At 40.7% G+C, this 22048-nt stretch overlaps 1 protein-coding gene and 2 non-coding genes across 3 annotated transcripts; all 3 read right to left on the reverse strand.

Moving 5' to 3' along the window:
• Window positions 1–3781: 3781 nt before the first annotated feature.
• trnai-aau (transfer RNA isoleucine (anticodon AAU)) lies at window positions 3782–3855 on the reverse strand. Its single transcript has one exon. It is a non-coding gene; the product is annotated as a tRNA-Ile (tRNA).
• A 3256-nt stretch (window positions 3856–7111) lies between these two features.
• Window positions 7112–21688, reverse strand: LOC134326183 (maternal embryonic leucine zipper kinase-like). The gene is made up of 18 exons (XM_063008377.1): window positions 21608–21688; window positions 11954–12054; window positions 11085–11181; window positions 10862–11000; window positions 10736–10783; window positions 10495–10652; window positions 9808–9928; window positions 9620–9705; window positions 9386–9502; window positions 9153–9296; window positions 8998–9066; window positions 8668–8760; window positions 8380–8478; window positions 8136–8204; window positions 7945–8043; window positions 7738–7824; window positions 7527–7625; window positions 7112–7408 (listed from the first exon to the last, which is right to left on the reverse strand). Exons 1-17 carry the CDS (start codon window positions 21686–21688, stop codon window positions 7548–7550), a joined length of 1686 nt encoding a protein of 561 aa, XP_062864447.1. The 3' UTR covers window positions 7112–7408; window positions 7527–7547.
• trnak-cuu (transfer RNA lysine (anticodon CUU)) lies at window positions 13978–14050 on the reverse strand. The gene has a single exon. It is a non-coding gene; the product is annotated as a tRNA-Lys (tRNA).
• Window positions 21689–22048: the final 360 nt, after the last annotated feature.

Consider the following 22048-nt stretch of genomic DNA (forward strand, 5'->3'; position numbering starts at 1 on the left):
ATCTTAAAATAAATGCTAATCACAACAACCGGAAAAATAAAAACATTAGTTTAGCATTACGTGCAAAATTGAGAAAGCTAAAAAAAACACAGATGAGGGGATAAAAAGGCATGTGAGGAATACATGTGAGAAACAGCATGTCCACAATGCATTAAAGGTCTATTCAGAGCATTTCTTTCTTTAGCTAACTTTGCCAGTTCGTTCAGTCTGCTGTTTTGAGTAGAGACTATCGGCCTCGTCTCAAATGACGCCAACTCCCTACTTAGGGCACTACTTAAAATAAACATTGTAATGAACAGTTACGTTAAATATAACTTTTTATTGCTGGTTAAAAACTTCACCACCTTAATTCAATTTAAATAATTTAGCAGGAGAAATAACTCTGAGACGCACTTCACTAAAAGTGTGCAGACTTTTAAATGGTTTTTGTGCTGCCATGCAGCTGGTTGAATGGAGTTAGTGTAGAATTATGTACAAAGATCTAAAGAGAGAACAGTTGAAATGGCCGGTTAGCTCAGTTGGTTAGAGTGTGGTGCTAATAACGCCAAAGTTGTGGGTTCCATCCCCGTACAGGCCACACCCACTTTTGGAATTAATCTAACAAACAAGTGATCCTTCTCTAACTAGCAGGTCCTATTGACCTGGGCTTCAAACGTTGTCTCTGACAAGTGTGAGATCTGTGTACTTTGGTCAGTGGAAGTAGTTTTATAGCTTTATAAAAACATTTTACTTACGTGTCCAGCCCTGCTACACAAACTGTCATTTTTGTCCCTGTTAAAAACTTTAGCTTAGTTAAAGCAAATAAAGACACATTTAAAATGTTCATCTTTGATTACAGGTTTAAAGTTGCATAAAACAAATGTTTGCACAAATAATATAAAACCAAAGTACAAAATAAACATTTCACTTATTTTAATTATCTCACAAATCACTTGTTCAATGTTTACAATGTTCAGTGTAAAAAGCTCTATATAAATAAATGTGACTTGACTTGTATTATTGTTTGCTTGTGACCATTGTTTACACAGGTACTGACTTAATTAAGGAAAAATAAGTAAACATAAATAAAATTGAATTAAAAACGGATAAATGAAATGGATAAAAGAAATGGAGGAAAATAAAACATAGGAAGGAAATGATGAACCTGAAATAAAAGTAGTTTGATGTCTCCCTCTTGTGGCACTTTTGGAGAATTGTTAAATAAAAATAATATGATATAGATACGTAGATAAGATAGAACTTTATTAATCCCAATGTAAATTGTTTCGTTACAGCAGCAAAACACAGAACTCTAGACAGAACTCTACACATATTGCACAACCATAGAATACAGAACAAAAGCAATAAGGGAGGAATATAGGTCGGTTTTCAAGGGCCAAGCAGCGTATTTGTTATTTGATTTTTGATCTTGAAACGATAAACGAATAACGCCCCATTTCCCCATTTTTCAATATTGGCTTTTGAAACGAAAAACGACCCATTTTCTTGTTTTTCAAATCTGGGATTTAAAGTGAAAAACGAATTACCAAAGGTACACGGACCGAGCTGGAACCTTTTGTCTAGACTTGTTTTCGGCATTCTCTACAGAATACATTATTCTGCTGCTCATCTGACACTTCTCCACCACTGAATCTGAACCAAAACATGGAGTGAGGAACAAATCAAGGGAACTGACAAGGGAAAAGCAACAACATAGTTTTACGTACACAAACAGCTAAGTACAAGATAACGTAATAAATGCTCAACATATTCACTCAGTACTGAACTTTATTTTGGTGATGCCACTCCTGCTGCCAGAGTGAACCAATAAACCATTATAAACCAGGTAACATATTTAAATTAAGTCTTATTCAACATTTTTTTCCCATAATAACACCTGTTATAACAAATAATAATAATAATAATAATAATAATAATAATAAACAGCACAAAGACGTTTTAAAGGTATGTTTAATAAAATAAATTATAATAATAAAAATAAATTATACAAAATGTACATAGATACACAAAAAACTAATTAGGAAAATATTAACAAAATCAGACAGTTAATAATTAATATATTATTTGCATTGTTGAAAATCCTGCATTTCTTTGATTGCAGCCACATATTATTTATAGCTACTGTAATGAGATTAAGCATAAATACATTTAAGAAAATACAGCATTAAAGCATAATCTGATTAAAATAGGCTACAATTTAACACTATAATACAATACAATTTATTAATGTCTGAATTATATTAACTAATTATTATTTAATAACTGTAATTAAACAAAAATATGAAATACATCTAACATACATCTTAAACTGCTCTTGTTTACATGTTAAATAAATCACCACCCTTAAAACCCGTATAGCTGAAGATTTACCAGGGAGCTGGTTCACTACCTGCTGTAATGGTTCCCAAACTGTTGACACTGATTGGGAAAGTGTAAATCAAAGCAATAAAAAGCTCTAAAACAAACATCCACTGGATCCACTTGGATAAATTTATTAAACTGTGGCGACATTAAGCTCAGTCAAGAACTGCCGTGGAATAAGAATCAGTGTAAATGTAAGAAACTCTGTGTCTTTTTAATTGGCATTTTATTGAGCAAAACTCAAGAGAGTTTAACAAAACATGGTGCTTTTAAAGACGTGAATTTTCATAAATCTTTCCTTCTGAGTTATTATTATTATTATTATTTTAATTAATATTAACATAAAGTGTAAAACCATGAACAATATTTATAAATAAATACATTTCATTAGTCGTCCTTTTGAGATTTGTGTTTACATAAACAACACCTGAAATTTAACGAGCTAACCTAAACAATTTTAAGGTTTTAATGACTTATTTATTAATTTAGAAAGGCTGAACGACGGACGTCTATAAGAAGCAGCTTGTATGCAGTGTCTCTCGCTTACAGCCACACCACCCTGAGAACACCCCATCTTGGAAGCTAAGCAGGGTCAGGCCTGGTTAGTAATTGGATGGGAGATTGCCTGGGAATACCAAGCGCTGGAAGCTTTTATCCACACACACCCACCTTCACTCCAAACCTCCTGTTACACACTGACCCAGCGGCTTTTTCTTCATCAAAGCTACACAATGAGACAAAGATCAGCTCATACTTTCATTCTTACTACAGTAAAACACATTCAACTGACTTTTAAAGTGAAGTTCAACATGTTGTACAGACATCATTCACATCTAGTGGTGCTAGAAATAAATTACAGAGTGTTTGTGGCTCCTCTGTCCCAAGTGTTTTTGTAACGTGTTGTAGACCTGCACTGGTGACTGTTTTTGGTATACAGGAAGGAAAAGGCCGAATGCAGGTGAAAAGGTGTTATTTGGCAACCCAGCACTGTGTAAATATTGAACAGAATACATGATGCAGTTTAACACTTGTGCTGAGTTGTTACAACAACCCAACTGTGAGGTTCTTTTTTACCATGGTTCAACTATGTAACTTTACTGCAGCTTGTATTTAAATGAAAGGTTTACATTGCTGTCTTCAGGATTTCCTCTTTAGTGATATTTAATGTTAATAGCTGTTCTGATCTAAAAGATGCTGCTGCCTTTGATCTTTAAAACTGAGAAGTGATTTGTGAGATAATTTAAATAAGTAAAATGTTTATTTTGTACTTTGGTTTTATATTATACACAAAGAAGATGGCAGAAGAACAGGGTGATATTCTTACCTTCAGAGATCAAATTACTCAGGTTAGAAAGTCCTGATACACAGCACATGCTCACCTGACTCTCAACCATGCTACCTTTAATCGTTAAGGGGTGTGTGGCCCGTACGGGGATCGAACCCGCGACCTTGGCATTATTAGCACCACGCTCTAACCAATTGAGCTAACCAGCCACTTCATCTATTCACTTTAGATCTTTGTACATAATTCTACACTAACTCCATTCAACCAGCTGCATGGCAGCACAAAAACCATTTGAGATTCTGCACACTTACAGTGAAGATCTGTAAAAATGAGCGTCTCCTAAACTGAATTTGGTTGTTATTGCACCAGAAATGCAGCAGTTTCATGTTATTTTAATGATCCGAGATCTCAGTTCTACTTCAGACATCGCTGTCTAGTCATTTCTTATGTTCAGACTTTCTTAATACACATCTAAGAGGTTTTGTGGGTTCTTATATGTGTGAACTATAAGAACGCAGTAAGCAGTGCTGAGGGAATCATATGAACGCTTATAAGAATGGAAACATTGTGAAAATTAAAAAGAATCGTTTATAAACATAGTTCTCAACTGCTATGTGTGAACTACTCAACAACTCGATCCGAGCGGCTCCACGAGCGCTATCAAGATTTCTAGCATGTCAGATATCTGGATCTGAGATGGCCGACTGGCAATGAGTGCTATGTCGAACAGCCAATGAGAACACAAGATAAGGTGTGAGGGGAAACGCAGGGGAGGAGTGTAAAAAGGTGGGACAGGGGCGTTAAATAGTTTATATCAGAATACATCAGCACACACACAAGTTTTTGTATAGTTTCACAAGTTTCAGTATATCTGACTTGATTGTTCTCTACAAAACATAACACCAACGTTACATTGCAAAAAATATTTATTAACCTCCAACCCACTATAGAACAATCCAAGTCAAATCCACTTAAATTCATTTATTTTTCTCTTTGATTTTACGCTGCACATCAGCGCACAAACTTTGATCTCTCGCGGCTTGTTGACGTGCATTTTTGGACGTGGTATCATTGAAGCTCGCCTGCGATTCCAGTTGGTGATAGATGGTGTAGAGTGTGAAACCCCCTATCACCGATCAGTCGTGTAGTGTGAAATACACACTGACTGAAAAGACTCCCGAGTGCAAAAGATTCAGTCGTGTAGTTTGAACTGTACAGCGACCCGACAAATCAGAAAGTTGTGTAGTGTGAACTTGGCATAAGCAGGGTCGGGCCTAGGGTGGCCACATTCATAGCCACAAAAAGGAGGACACCACACCCCAAAAAGGAGGACATTATATTAGGAACAGGAGGACATGATACTGTAACACACAGAATGAAACCAGAACCCATATAACAGAGTTTTTGACCAATTTAAGCAAGAATTCTATAACAAATGACTGTTTTACTCACTAAATGTTGTGTCTACTTTTCATATTTAAGTCTGTTCCTTGCTGCCTCCAAAAGTTTACTTTTTGGCATTTTCACAGCGTTCCTGAGCATGAGAGCTGACTAATTGACTCAGGTAGAGGTGTATACAGAACAGAGCGGCCGGCGAAATTTAACCACCCAATCACAGACTAGCATTTAGAGGGCGGACCTACTGCAATTGGCCAGTGGTGGTGGGCGAGCCACGATAGGTAGCACTATAAGCAGTCAAATGAGGCTGTTAAACCAATGAAATACAAAGCATTTGTTTTGACATGTACCTGAGCCAATGACAGATAATAGTGATCAAAAATGAAACCAGTTCACTCCAAAAGGAGGATTTTTAAGCGTCCGACCTAGCGTTGCGTGGATGGAGGACTGGCAGCTGAAAAGCCGGACTGTCCGACCTAAAACTGAACGTCTGGCCACCCACCTTCACTCCAAACCTCCTGTTACACACTGAGCCAGCGGCTTTTTCTTCATCAGAACTACACAATGAGACAAAGATCAGCTCATACTTTCATTCTTACTACAGTAAAACTGACTTTTAAAGTGAAGTTCAAAATGTTGTACAGACATCGTCACCATCTAGTGGTGCTAGAAATAAATTACAGCTTGTTACTTGGGTACAGATTTTATAATATATAAAAATTAGAGTTTATGCCTCTTTTGTCCCAAGTGTTTTTGTAACGTGTTGTAGGAAAGAAAAGGACGAATGCAGGTGATAAAGTGTTATTTGGCAACCCAGCACTGTGTAAATACTGGACAGAACACATGATGGGTTATTTTAACTTGTTGGGTTGTGCAGTTTAACCATTGTGCTGAGTTATTACAACAACCCAACAAAGTACACAGATCTCACACTTGTCAGAGACCACGTTTGAAGCCCAGGTCAATAGGACCTGCTAGTTAGAGAAGGATCACTTGTTTGTTAGTTTAAGTCCAAGAGTGGGTGTGACCCGTACGGGGATCGATCAGTTATTAGCACCATGCTCTAACCAACTGAGCTAACTGGCCGATGACCAAAGGCAGGTCATATACCCACATACCCGATTCTACACTGACAGCCCTTCAGTTATGGAGCTGCCACACAGAAACGATGGAGAGCTTTACTGTTGTTGAGCAGAACAGATCTTCGTGTGAGATGACTGAGGTTCATGTATTTGGATCTGAGTTGGCTGACTGGCAATGAGTGCTATGTCAAACAGCCAATGAGAACACAAGATACGGTGTGAGTGGAAACACAGGGGAGGTGTGTAAAAAGGTGGGACAGGGGCGTAATATAGTTTATACACCCACGCTGCATTGCAATAAATATTTATTAACCTCCAACTCACTATAGAACAATCCAAGCCAAATCCACCCAGATTCATTTATTTTTTTGTCTTTGCTTTTACGCTGCACATCAGCACACAAACTTTGATCTCTCGCTACTTGTTGACATGCATTTTTGGATGTGGTATCATTAAACCCCTCATCACTTCTCGCGTTTGTTTTCGTGTTAAAACGTAGTTTGGGAGACCAGAGAAGCTCGACTGCGATTCCAGTTGGTGATAGATGGTGTAGTGTGTGACCCCCTATCAGTCGTGTAGTGTGAAATACACACCGACTAGAAAGACTCCTGATTACAAGAGATCCAGTCGTGTAGTGTGAACTTGGCATTAGTCTCCAGATTGGAAGCATGTTTGAAAAAAGGGGATGGGATCTTGTGACCTTGTTGAAATAAAAAATCCTTGTGATGTCGTCCCTCTTGTGGCCCTTTTGTAGAATTGTAGTGAAATAATATGAATTGAGAGACGTGAGTTAATGAAGTTTTAGGGTAACGATCTCAGGCTGCTCTGAGTGAGCTGACAGTAGGTCTGTATCTTCACTGCTGAGTTCAATGTTCTGTAACATGTGGGGAAACGTTGTGCCGCCTTTCACGTCATATTACTGACTTCATACACAAAATAATAAACAAATGTGAAAATGAACATTCATGCACCTTCATATATTCAGTGAGTTTATTTATTTATTATTTAATGTTATAAGATTTTAAGGCTTGTTGATCCTGCTCATCCATGTTCTACACTTCTCATACAGCTGTGTGGATCAACAAGGGCGGCACTTCAGTGAAGTTCCTCTAACCAGTCACACACAGATACCCAAAATGCATCGTTCTGGTAAAAAGAAAGAGAAAGAGGATGGGTTAGAGAGAAACATCTGCAACAATCATTGAAATGTGAAATTGAGATGTAATGTGTCCTGATTGGATGGTGCCACCATCGTCCCTCCTTGTCGCACTGACGACGTCTCCTAAACAAGAATAAAACAAGAAGAGGTGTAAGAACATTCCAGAAGCTGTAGTGTTTGGACAGATGAGCATGTAGAGCAGCGTTTATCAGGTAAAATACACTGATTGTGGAAATGTTACCTGGATTTCTTACACGTCCGCTCAGCTACACACTGGACTACTGCGCTGCTTCCTTCTCAAGAGCAAAAGATACGTAGCTGTGGTCTGATCAAACTTCCACTGCACACACACATAAACACATTAATTAATTAAATTAATTAATTAAATATTAATAAATATGTGTCTACATTTCAGCATCTGTGTTGATGCAGATACAAGTACTGAAACGTACCTTAGACACCAGCTGCTTGGTGCTTTGGTTGGACTGTCTGAACATCACAGCCGTCTCGGTGATGCTCTCCTTATCTAGATGATCCAGCTGAGACACAAACACACACACAGACACAAATATATGAGTATGTAAGATAATAAAGATACAATCTTCTGTACGGTGGATCTCCATCATGTCATTACACTACGTCTAGGGTGGATGTTGTACCGGGCATGTGCTGTGCCATTCCACAGGGCTGCTGTACCCCTTCATTACCCACTCATGATCCAGCAGATGCTCCACCTTTATACGCCGCTCTGGAACCACCTACAGGACAAGATACAAGAACTTCAGGTGATGAAGCCCACAGAGAAACACACACCCACTTTGCTCACATTAAACACACCATAAACACACACCTGCAGCATTTCCTTAATCAGCAGTACAGAACCAGGAGACAGCCAATCAGGAGTGTCATAATGTCCTTTCTGAGGAAACACAGAGCAAAACAATCACATCTGATCAAAGAACATCACCACAAGCCATTACTGTTACTTTTACTGTATGTTTAACATACTGCTGATCATTAAATAATGGATTCAATTTCATAATCGTAACAAGACGTGTATGCCAATGGTGTTTCATTGTAGTTCCAAGACTTACAGTGATTTGTTCATGGAGCTCCACAAAGTTGTCACCATCGAATGGGAGGTAGCCACACAGCATGACATATAGGACAACACCCAAGCTCCAAACATCTGCCTAAAACACACACACACACATATTCATTGTCTTTTTTAACCATGCTTTATCCTGGTCAGTCCCCTCATCCAGACCTCATAGAATAACTCATGAATGGGGCTACAGAGGGGACTGAACACCTTGGATTTGGAGACTTTTCAATTGAAGTTTATCAGGAATAACCTGGGGACACACCCCACACACACCTACCTCTGCACCAAGATAGGGTTGCGCATCAATGATTTCTGGTGCCAAGTAGGGAGGGGTTCCACAGCCCTCAATCAGAGCAGTACCCAGTCCACCCTACAACAAAACAAATTTCTATCAACCGAAGGTCCAACTGTTGACTCACATCTGCAACACAGCACACAAACTGAACCAGCATGGCTCTGTGACGTCCTGTTCATCTAACTGATCACTGAAACTAATTGTGGACACCATGTGTGCATGATGGATGGGGGTAAGCACACTACCTTACTAGACTCTCTGAATGGCACACTTGATTTAAGTATACACTACAGTCTTAGGAGAGACACGAACCTCTGGTTTGGCACAGAGACCAAAGTCGATGAGCTTGATGTTGTTCTTCTCATCCAGCATGATGTTTTCCTGAGAGTCAAAAGAAAACACGTCATGTACAAGCCCTTACAAAGAAAGAGCACAAAGTATAAGTGGAAATCGTTTGGCTGACGCACTGGCTTAAGGTCACGGTGGGCGTATCCCTGGCTGTGGACGTAGGCCAGCGCCGAGACGATCTGACGGAAGATCCTGCGCGTCTCCTCCTCCGACAACCTGTCGTTATTATCGATGTGGTCGAACAGATCTCCACCCGGACAAAACTGGAGGAGAGAGCGAGTCAAGTGAGCAGCAAATCATCGTAAATCCAGAGATTAAATCAAATCTGTTAGTTTCCAACCACTTAAGGTACCTCAAGCACCATGTAGATCTGGTCAACAGTCTCCATGACTTGGTACAAGCGGCACACGTGCTGATGATTGAGGTTCTTCAGGGCTTCAATCTCTATCCTCAAATCGGACAACTCATCCTGCAATGGGGAGGAAACAGGAACAGTTTTATGACTTTTCAGATCAGAATTAGGAGAACCAAACGTTTGGAAACTGAGACACGTCCGTCTTTAACAGACAGTTTTGCTGAAGCTAACCCCGAGCTCTTTCTTCTCCAGGATCTTGATGGCCACTGGCTCTTGAGTCTGAATGTGCCTGCCGAGCTTGACCGTCGCATAACCACCTGAAGAACGATTGAATTAAAAAAAATATTAAGTCAGGTTTTAAAAGATGCACATCTGTGTTACACAAAGGCAGAGAGACGACTGAAAGTGGTACCAGTTACCTGATCCAATGGTATTGTAAACCTCATAGCACTTGTGCAGATCGGAGACGTCCTCAACCACACGTGACGTTCCCTCTGTGGTGTCGTCTGTCTCGGGTACAGTGCATGGCACCTCAACCTGCTGCCCACAAGAGACATGTTATTATTATTATTATTACTGATTTGGCCTCTTCTTGTTTCATCCTACATGTATCTCATTCATGAGCAGAGGAACCCAAACAGCTACATCTGACTCTCCAGAAGGTCGTCACAGGTATCTGGAGCCAAGGGAGGATCCAGGGGAGGATCCGTAAAGCCAACATGACAATTGAGGTGGGTTCAAGTCTGGGGAATCAGGGGGTCAAAGTAGTACTCAGAAGTGTTGGTCATGCTCTTCCAACCAATGTGGGACGTTTCTAGCCTTGCTGGAAGACAATGGACACAGTGAACCAATAAAGTCCTGGTAGGTGGTTACAGGTATCTGGAGCCATGATGCTGCTTGAAGTGGTCCCACAGACGCTCAACTGGGTTTAAGTCTGGAGAATTAGAGGGCCAGGGTAGTACTCTGAAGTCTTGGTCATGCTCTTCTAGCCATGCTGGAAGAGCCCATCCGCCACAGTGACCCAATAAAGTCCTGGTTGGTCGTCACAGGTATCTGGAGCCATAGGAGGATCCAGAGGAGGATCAATACAGCAAACTGATACTCACCTGGTTCACATCCGCTTTACGGTCGCCTTCGTAGACGGAACCGCAGCCTCCCTTTCCCAGCAGCTCTCCGACAGTGTGTCCGCTCTCAAAGCTGTCCGGGTTCGTGTTGGTCGTTTTCTCCTCTTGACGTTCTCTGTTGTTGGTTTCTCCTTCAGCATCTTCAACACAAGTATCACCAATGATGCTCCATGTGTCATGTGGACCAAAAATAAGGGTCTACATAAAGGTTTGGCGTACTCACCCTTGTTCTCGAGAGCATCACAGACGACTTCTCCAGAACTGATCCCACCTACGAAGTCCAAGAGTTAAATATATATTCACTAGAGTTCAATAGTGTGGGACTCGAATGTGGTGGTGTTAAAGTTACCTGGAGCTTCAGAAGACACTCGTGGTCCCTGGCAGTCTGTCTGCTCGCTCGAGTCTGAGTCCTCCAACTGAAACTCCCCTTCCGATAACGTCTCACTGGAGTCTGATTTCGAATCATCATCGTACCCGTCTGAATCCTCCTAATTTAAACGGATTAAACTGGTGTTACAGAGTCGAGAACCGAACCCCTCCCCTCCCGGAGTATAGTGGTGATGATAATTCACCTCGCTCTCGACTGTTTCTTCTCTCTCAGTCAGGTTCTGAATGGCGCTGATCCATGCCCGTCTACCTGCCTCACAGTCGGCCTGGAACGTACAGCTCCTGTACACACACGGTGATAGATACAGATTATATAGGATGCAGACAGATAGACAGATTGAGTAGATAGATAAACAGAAAAATAGACAGACATTCAGACAGACAGATTGAGTAGATAGATAAACAGATAGACATTCAGACAGACAGATGGATAGACAGATAGATAAATAGTATGTCTATCGATCAGTCTATTGATCATCTGTCTGTGTGTCTATATCTGTCTGTCTTTTGATTATTTATTTATCTATAATCTATCTTCTTGTCTATCTGTCTATCCATCTGTTTATCTAACATCTATCTGTCTTTCTGTTGATCATCTGTCTGTCTGTCTATTGATCATCTATCTGTCTGTCTATCTATTAGTCTGTCTGTCTATCTATCAATCATCTGGTCTATCTATCTATTGTCTGTCTATCGATCATTTATCTATCTGTCTGTCTACCTATCTGTTTGTCTATCAATTATCTATTTATCTATAATCTATTTTCTTCTTTATCTGTCTATCTAGCATCTATCTGTCTGTCTGTTTGTTGATAATCTGTCTGTCTATTGATCATCTATATATCTGTCTGTCTATCTATTAGTCTGTCTGTCTGTCTATGTATCAATTATCTTGTCTATCTATTTATTGCCTGTCTGTTTATTAATCATCTGTCTGTCTATTGATCATCTATCTGTCTGTCCGTCTGCCTATCTATCTGTCTATTGGTTATCTGTCTGTCTGTCTATTGATCATCTGTCTGTCTATCTCTGATAATTATAGATCTGGACTTACCTTGTGGGCGTGACCACCTGGAAGCAGAAGCGTCGCCCGGCGTCCTCGCAGCTCTGGACTGAACAGTGCTGCAGGTCTTCAGCCAGCACCATGAAGTCACGCTGGGGGAATAGAACATAAAACCTTCTTATTTATACAGTCGATGATATAAACGCCGGTGAAATCGTCCCAGACTTAAACACGACAAGGGCGTTTTGGGGTGCAGCCCAGCACAGAAGTCTGCTGTGATGCGCCCAAATTATGAGGGGCGTACGACCGCTATGCATTATGGGTATTTCACAGAGCTGATTTAGATCATGTAAAGTCATGTGACCTACCTTAAACCTCTTCTTGTAGAGAAGTTGATCATTTTGTATGATGAACCACCGCCTGCATCAATATAAATATATATAATATTAAGTGTATATATATAATATTGAGTGTATATATATATATATATATATATATATATATATATATAGAGAGAGAGAGAGAGAGAGAGAAAATTCCTAATATATACACTAAGCATCAGTGTACAGACCTGTTCCAGGTTTTAAACACACTCCTGGTCCTCTTAAACAGAAACCCCTCCATCAGGGGCGCTTCCTGGGCCCCCGTGCCGCCCCCGTGACCCGGGTCGCCCCCGGAGGACGCCCGGGGAGGCGCCCCGCAACACAGCACACGCAGAAACCTCTGTCTCAGAGAAGCAGCCATCGTAAATGAGGGGAAAATCTAAATGCTGCTGCTGAAGAGCACAGGTCCACATTGTGATGTCACAGCGTTCCGAAGGAGCAGAGTGAATTTACCTTTACCATATATGGGCATGACTGGATTCATGTCACTGCACATATACTGACGATTTCCACTGTGGGATGGCTTCTGGAGGGTCCTGGGTTTGATTACCGGGTGAAATTTGCATGTTCTCCCCATGTCCTAAGGGTAACAGGGTACCCTAGGTATAAGTATGTGTGACACACTCTGGTACTGACACCCCCCCATACCATGACACACCCTGGTACTGGTGTACCATGACACACCCTGGTACTGGTACTGACACCCCCCCATACCATGACACACCCTGGTACTGGTACTGACACACCCCATACCATGACACACCCTGGTACTGGTACTGACACACCCCATACCATGACACACCCTGGTACTGGTACTGACACACCCCATACCATGACACACCCTGGTACTGGTACTGACACACCCCATATCATGACACACCCTGGTACTTGTACTGACACACCCCCATACCATGACCCTTCATTTAAACTGAATTCATTCATTAAGTCTCCTCTCCTACAGCCGAGATGAACTTGAGACCAACAGTAAAGCTCTCCATCGTTTCCATGTGGCAGGTCCTTAACTGAAGGGCTGGCAGTGTAGAATCGGGTATGTTGGTATATGCCCTGCTCCTGGACATAGACCGGTTAGCTCAGTTGGTTAGAGCGTGGACCTAATAACGCCAAGGTCGTGGGTTTGATCCCTGTACTGGCCACACCCACCTTTGTACTTAAACTAACAAACAAGTGATCCTTCTTTAACTAGCAGGTCCTATTGACCTGGGCTTCAAACGTTGTCTCTGACAAGTGTGAGATCTTTTTACTGCCCCTCTCATTAAGGTCAGAAACATGCCATTATTTTAATTTGCCAAACTTAACTGCCCTGCTGTAAAAGTTAGCAAGTCATGTGACCCGTGTGTAACGTCCAATGAAAAAGCTGTGCGTGTGTCTCTGTGGAGCAATCGGTTAGCGCGTTCGGCTGTTAACCGAAAGGTTGGTGGTTCGAGCCCACCTAGGGACGAGTGTCTTTTATTGCAAAACCTGCCTGTTGATGAAATGAATATGAGAAACAACAACATGTAGTCCCACAGAATAGTGGAAATAAGTAACTGAAAACATCCAGTAAACAACAGTCCTACAAGCACGAACAACAGTCCTACAAGCACAAACATCCTCCTGATAAGTCACCAGAGACCGACTGTACAAAGTGGAAGAACGTCCTTTTGGTTTCAGTAGATGTTATATGAAGATACTCGCCCAACATGGGGCTCGAACCCACGACCCTGAGATTAAGAGTCTCATGCTCTACCGACTGAGCTAGCCGGGCTTAAGCAGCATGTCAGAACAGACAGCTCATCGATCAGACCATCAGAGAGATGTAGGTTTAATTCACTAACATCACGACCAGATTAAGAACTAATTCACAGTTTACACACAAACACAATTCAGAATAAACAACAGAAACACACACAGACTTACTGTCACTGTATTGTATTGTATTATAGTGTTAAATTGTAGCCTATTTTATTAAGATTATGCTTTAATGCTGTATTTTCTTAAATGTATTTAATCCAGCACAATGGTTAAACTGCACAACCCAACAAGTTAAAATAATCCATCACGTGTTCTGTCCAATGTTTACAGTGCTGGTTGCCAAATAACACATTTTCACCTGCATTCTGCGTTTTCTTTCCTGTATACCAAAAATAGTCGCCATTGCAGGTCTACAACACGTTACAAAAACACTTGGGACACTTTATTTTTGCTTTCTTTATCTTGCCGGTGTCACGTTGTATTGAAACTAAAATAAATAAATGAAAACTTAAAATTTAAAAGCAAGTGTTTAGGTTCATTCATCATCTTAACACATATTACAAACTAATCAAGCTCGTCAGATTTCAGACAAAAATCTCAGTTGGAAGCACAAGATTCATTTATTTATTGACGGTGCTGTTTATGGTTTTACACTTAAAAACATGAACAGTTAAAAAATAACAACAAACACAACAACAACAATTTAATAATAATGTCACAAATCTGTACCCAAGCAACAAGCTGTAATTTATCTAGCACCACTAGATGGGAACGATCTATGTACAACATTTTGAACTTCACTTTAAAAGTCAGTTCAGTGTGTTTTACTGTAGTAAGAATAGCTCCACATGTTTTGTATGTAGTGTTTATGGTATTGAAGCTGGATGGATAGATGGAAGTTAACATGTAATCTAAGGTGACTCTTAAGTTTATTCGCTGCTGTTGACTTATAAAGTTTTACTGAACAAACTGGCTCATATTTTGGCACTGATATACCTTCCTGAATGGTGATCTGCTTGGTTGACACTAGCACAAGTAATCGTGGTCTACACCCCACAAGCGCTCTGTTGTACTGCACATGCGCTGAATGCTACCATCCTGATACTGCTAAAGTTTCTAAACCTTGGAACTCACACCGGCTCCCAAATGAAACTTGTCATTTGCTGAGTAAATAAAGCCAAAAAGAAAAATACACGCACACACGCACGCAACTTTAGACTTTAACATCTCAGATCCCACTGAGATTTGAACTCGGACCGCTGGATTCAGAGTCCAGAGTGCTAACCATTACACCTTGGAACCGTGTCATTGCAAAATTAATTGGCGTAAATATTCAAGATTTGCTGAGTAAATAAAGCCAAAGAGAAACCCAGGAAAAAATGTACTGTGAAGTTTTACAGTAAAACTGTTAAGTTTACAGTTGAACCATAAAAGTTCACAGTTCTACTGTCATTTTTACAGTTTGACCATGAGTACAACTGTGAACTCTCATGTCACTATGAAGTTCATTCTAACCTTTTCAGTGTTTAATAATATTGACTGTGAAGTTTACAGTAAAACTGTTAAGTTTACAGTTGAACCATAATAGTTCACAGTTCTACTGTCATTTTTACAGTTTGACCATGAGTACAACTGTGAACTCTCATGTTACCATGAAGTTCATGGTAACCTTTTCAGTGTTTAATAATATTGACTGTGAAGTTTACAGTAAAACTGTTAAGTTTACAGTTGAACCATAATAGTTCATAGTTCTACTGCAGTTGGCGATTTCTCTAAGACTGCAAGGGAAGCTCAGCTTCCCCTAAAATGTCAAAAATTAAATGGTCAAATATGTACAGTTGTGTAACATTTTATTGACTACAAATGCGTTAGAACACGTTCATCTTGAAGACGAGTTCGTTCAGAATCAGCTACTTATCACAAATCGACTGACTCGAACTTCTCATACATTCCCGGAGCGTCAATGCATTTGCCCGCAGAAGCTGAGCGTCTCTGGGGGTGAATGGAGCTGTGGGCGGGTCTGGACGCTGAGCTTTTTTTTCATCGCCGCTCATTGGATAAATGCTACGATTTTGTCCCGCCCCCGGACACTGAGCGTCTCTGGCGGTGAATGAGCTGTGGGCGGGTCTGGACGCTGAGCTTCTGCAAGATGATTGGAGGATCAGTCAAAAGGCTGAATCCCGTTTTGATTGACAGCTATCACTGAGAGCTTCAGTCCCATCGCGGATTTTGCGAGTGAAGTCAGAAGACAAACTGCAACCCATTTCATGCCATTTTCTTGAAAAGGAACAGAGGATTTATATACAAATAAATTGACAAATTTTATGATGTAAACCGACAATGAGCTTCCCCTCTTTGAAAGACCAGCAGCCGCCACTGTTCTACTGTCATTTTTACAGTTTGACCATAAGTACAACTGTGAACTCTCATGTTACCATGAAGTTCATGGCCACCTCCTCTGGTGTTTAATAATGTTGACTGTGAAGTTTACAGTTCAACTGTAAACATGATATTGTTGAATTGTGAAATTCAGTCAACTTACAGTTTAAAGTTCAACTAGGAATAGTTCATAGTCACCTCTTCTAATGTTTGATGTTTACAGTAATTGACAGTTTAACTATGGTCATATAGGTAAATGACAATATACAAATATCAAGACAATAATAATGTATACAATATTTATGTATTATTTAAAGTAGGTATGTAAATGAAGGGTGTAAATGTATGTGTGTGGGGGTAAGTTAATTACATGACATGAAAAACATGTCAAAAAGACATTATTTACATCTAAAAAAAAATAGATGATTAACAATATTCCAATAAAAAAAGAATACAGCACAGATTTACATATTTATAATATTACAAAAATACAAATAACCTCATGCAGACAGGACAAATATTACATTACATCAATATTACATCAGACAGATGACTTTATAACCTTTTATTCTGCCTGTTCTGCACAAACCTCTCTTCTACACACATCATGTCAGACATCATGTCAGTCTGGACATCTGGGCATGCGCACATGCGCACTTGATTTGTCACAGAAAGTTAAGAAAAATGAATATTAGGCTGTTCAAAAAAATAGCAGTGCCAGCATTTTTCATTAAAAACTCAAAAAAATTATCTATAAACTGAAAAAAAAGTTTGAGGTTTCACTTTACTTTAAATTACTGAACTAATATTTAGTGGCAAAACAATTGTTTCTGAGATCTGTGTTGCATGGAGTCGATCAACTTCTGGCACCTCTGAACAGGTATTCCAGTCCAGGATGATTAAACTACATTCCACAGTTCTTCTGCAATTTTGGGTTTTGCCTCAAAAAAATGCACTTCAGATATCAGCGCACAAGTTCTCTATGGGATTGAAGTCAGGGGATTGTGCTGGCCACTCTATTACCTCAATCTTGTTTGTCTGTAACCAAGATGTTTTGGGTCATTGTCATGTTGAAACACCTATTTTAAGTTCATTTCTTCTGCGACATAGGGCAACATGATCTCCTCAAGTATTCTGATATATTTAAACTGATCCATGATCCCTCGTATGTGATAAATAGGTGTAACACCACGGTATGAGAAACATCCCCATATCATCATTTTGTACCACCATGCTTTACTGTCTTCACAGTGAACTTTGGCTTGAATTCAGTGCTCAGGGGTCGTCTGACATACTGTCTACGGCCACTAGACCCAAAAAGAACAATTTTGCTTTCACCAGTCCACAAATGTTGAGCCATTTCTCTTTGGCCCAGTCAATGTGTTTTTGGCAAATGTTAACCCATTCAGGACACGTCTTTATCTTGACTTTACAAGGAGTTCTTGCTGGTAAATTGGCTTCACTTAATCATCTTCTGTACTCACTGGTAACTTCAGATGTTCCATGATCTTTCTGGAGGTGATCATTGGCTGAGTATTTGCCATTTTGGCTATTCTATCCTTTCGAACAGTAGTTCCACGCTTCCTTGCGCATCTTTCAGGTTTTGGTTGTCACTTCAAGGCATTTGAGATCATTTTAGCTGAGCAGCCAATAATTTGCTGCACTTCTCTGTATGTTTTTCCCTCTACTATTAACTTTTTAATCAAAGTACGCTGTTCATCAAAACAATGTTTGGAACAACCCATTTTACCCAGTATTTCATAAGGAAATGTGCTATAACCAACCTGTGCAACATTTGCCACCCTCCTACATTAAATAAGGGCCAAAATTGACACCCGCTCTTCTGCAGAATGCATGACTTCACCAATTGAACTCCTCACTGCTATTATTTTGAACAAGCCCCTTTCAATCAATGCTTCAATAACTCAGAATGAGCGGCATGCATGTCCTAATTGTTGGGTTTGTTTTGTTTTCATTACTCTACTACACTTTCAAGTAAATTATTTGCTATGTAGAAATAGCATTTCTACTAAAAACAGTGATTTATCAGGTTAATGGTGTTGGACTGCTATTTTTTTGAACACCACTGTACATGTAGGGAACCATGTTTCTCAGGCCTCCAGGTAAATCTGTTCCCCCCTGTGTTGTTAGTGTAATGGACTGATCTATAGGTTAAACTTGTTCTACATACTGTTTGTTAATTTTAAAATCACATGGATGAAGTTTAAATGAACAAGAGAGATCACCATGAATAACACTATTCTTGAAAGTAAATGGTAGTGCAGCTGAGATGAGTAACCTTAAATAATAACACAGACTACTTATTGTTTATTTGTATCTGCACCAAAACTTTATCTTGTGTGACAAAACGAGAAGAAACAAACTAGTGTCTGAATAAGAGCATGTCCTGTAATAGGATATACAGTGTATCACAAAAGTGAGTACACCCCTCACATTTCTGCAGATATTTAAGTATATCTTTTCATGGGACAACACTGACAAAATGACACTTTGACACAATGAAAAGTAGTCTGTGTGCAGCTTATATAACAGTGTAAATTTATTCTTCCATCAAAATAACTCAATATACAGCCATTAATGTCTAAACCACCGGCAACAAAAGTGAGTACACCCCTAAGAGACTACACCCCTAAATGTCCAAATTGAGCACTGCTTGTCATTTTCCCTCCAAAATGTCATGTGACTCGTTAGTGTTACTAGGTCTCAGGTGTGCATAGGGAGCAGGTGTGTTCAATTTAGTAGTACAGCTCTCACACTCTCTCATACTGGTCACTGAAAGTTCCAACATGGCACCTCGTGGCAAAGAACTCTCTGAGGATCTTAAAAGACGAATTGTTGCGCTACATGAAGATGGCCAAGGCTACAAGAAGATTGCCAACACCCTGAAACTGAGCTGCAGCACAGTGGCCAAGATCATCCAGCGTTTTAAAAGAGCAGGGTCCACTCAGAACAGACCTCGCGTTGGTCGTCCAAAGAAGCTGAGTGCACGTGCTCAGCGTCACATCCAACTGCTGTCTTTGAAAGATAGGCGCAGGAGTGCTGTCAGCATTGCTGCAGAGATTGAAAAGGTGGGGGGTCAGCCTGTCAGTGCTCAGACCATACGCCGCACACTACATCAAATTGGTCTGCATGGCTGTCACCCCAGAAGGAGGCCTCTTCTGAAGTCTCTACACAAGAAAGCCCGCAAACAGTTTGCTGAAGACATGTCAACAAAGGACATGGATTACTGGAACCATGTCCTATGGTCTGATGAGACCAAGATTAATTTGTTTGGTTCAGATGGTCTCAAGCATGTGTGGCGGCAATCAGGTGAGGAGTACAAAGATAAGTGTGTCATGCCTACAGTCAAGCATGGTGGTGGGAATGCCATGGTCTGGGGCTGCATGAGTACAGCAGGTGTTGGGAAGTTACATTTCATTGAGGGACACATGAACTCCAATATGTACTGTGAAATACTGAAGCAGAGCATGATCCCCTCCCTCCGGAAACTGGGTCGCAGGGCAGTGTTCCAGCATGATAATGACCCCAAACACACCTCTAAGACGACCACTGCTTTATTGAAGAGGCTGAGGGTAAAGGTGATGGACTGGCCAAGCATGTCTCCAGACCTAAACCCAATAGAACATCTTTGGGGCATCCTCAAGCGGAAGGTGGAGGAGCGCAAAGTCTCGAATATCCGCCAGCTCCGTGATGTCATCATGGAGGAGTGGAAAAGCATTCCAGTGGCAACCTGTGAAGCTCTGGTAAACTCCATGCCCAGGAGAGTTAAGGCAGTTCTGGGAAATAATGGTGGCCACACAAAATATTGACACTTCAGGAACTTTCACTAAGGGGTGTACTCACTTTTGTTGCCGGTGGTTTAGACATTAATGGCTATATATTGAGTTATTTTGAGGGAAGAATAAATTTACACTGTTATATAAGCTGCACACAGACTACTTTTCATTGTGTCAAAGTGTCATTTTGTCAGTGTTGTCCCATGAAAAGATATACTTAAATATCTGCAGAAATGTGAGGGGTGTACTCACTTACACTGTATATCCACTTATATTAATATAATTGTATATTATTTATCAAGTGGGGACACTAAAAAGTTACGTCTCGTCTTTGACCCATATAAGGTGTGTGTATAAGGTATGTGTATTACGTGTGTATATAAGGTGTGTGTATAAGGTGTATAAGTATAATGTGTGTATATAAGGTGTGTTTATAAGGTATGTGTATTATGTGTGTGTATTATGTGTGTTTATAAAACGGATAGTTCCGGTCCTAAAATCTGATTGGCTGAGCCGCGTTCGAAGCCGTTGTAAAATCCGCGATAAACGCACACCTAGGACCACCTCACATCATTCCATATTAATACGCCACTGAATAGAGAAAGTTAATGTTATTTTCGCCCTCACGTTGCCTAGCAACACTGTTAATCGGATTACCTTGCGTCACGGAAGAATGCTTTATTGTAAGTTTATACACAATAAATAAATTTATGATTAAACATTGTTGTATTTATTATATTTTATGTTGACCGCCGTTTTATAAAAGCAATAAGCCACTCGAGACCGTGCATTACTGTTATGATTTTAGCACGGGGAAAGAAGTTTTAGAAACGTCATCCCCGTGCTAAAATCACAGTAACGTACGGCCTCTCGTGGCTTATTGCTTTAGTATAAGGTGTGTAAGTATAATGTGTGTGTATAAGGTGTGTGTATATAAGGTGTGTAAGTATAATGTGTGTGTATAAGGTGTGTGTATAAGACGTCTGTATAAGGTGTGTATTATGTGTGTGTGTGTGTTTCAGTGCTTTCTGCACCATGGCCAGCATTAAGGTTCATAACACAGTGGTCTTCATGCAGTAAGTTTATCTGGGGTAATTAGGGTTGAGGGGTAATTGGCTGTGGGGTCTACAGGACCTCAGTGAAAACATCGTGCGTGGTGCGCAGTGCTCAGAACACCCTGGAAGCGTATCACTACATCGACTGTGGCGCCAACTGCTCCGTACGACCACCCGCCCGAGCTGCACGGCACCGACCTGCCCCTCACCAGCCCGAGCACCAGGGCGTCTATGCTCGTTCTGTAAAGTCGCTGTTTAAAATAAAGTATATAAGCACTGCAGGATGAATCAGCTGCATTCATCTTCCCCTCTATCGGGACTGCCACCACCATGCTTCACAGTAGGTGTGGCATTAGCCGGGTGCCTGGTCTCCTCCAGACGTGACTCGTTTCTTCTGGTCTGAGAGACCTCGAGGTGCATTTTGGCCCGTCTTCCTCGATGGCTCAGATTGGCCGTAGGGGTGGCAGATGCCTGGTCTCCTCCAGAGAGTCCTCTAGGTGCCTTTTGGACGTGTTGCCTGGATGGTCGATCTTCTGGAAGGTTCTCACGTCTCCACCAGGATATGCCAGAGGTTCCTGCTCACCTCTCAGCCAGGCCAGACTTCTTCCATTTATGGATGTTGGTGTCCGTACCCTTGCCCAGATCTATGCCTCCGAGGTCTGCAGACGATTCCTTTCACCTCATGGCCACTATGTACTGTGGGACCTCGTATAAGCAGGTGTCTGCGATCCCCAATCGTGTCCAATCAATGGTGTTTTTGTTTTTTGTAGTATTTTTAGG

The sequence above is a fragment of the Trichomycterus rosablanca genome, chromosome 14 (assembly GCF_030014385.1).
Source record: "Trichomycterus rosablanca isolate fTriRos1 chromosome 14, fTriRos1.hap1, whole genome shotgun sequence".
Taxonomy (NCBI): Eukaryota; Metazoa; Chordata; class Actinopteri; order Siluriformes; family Trichomycteridae; genus Trichomycterus; species Trichomycterus rosablanca.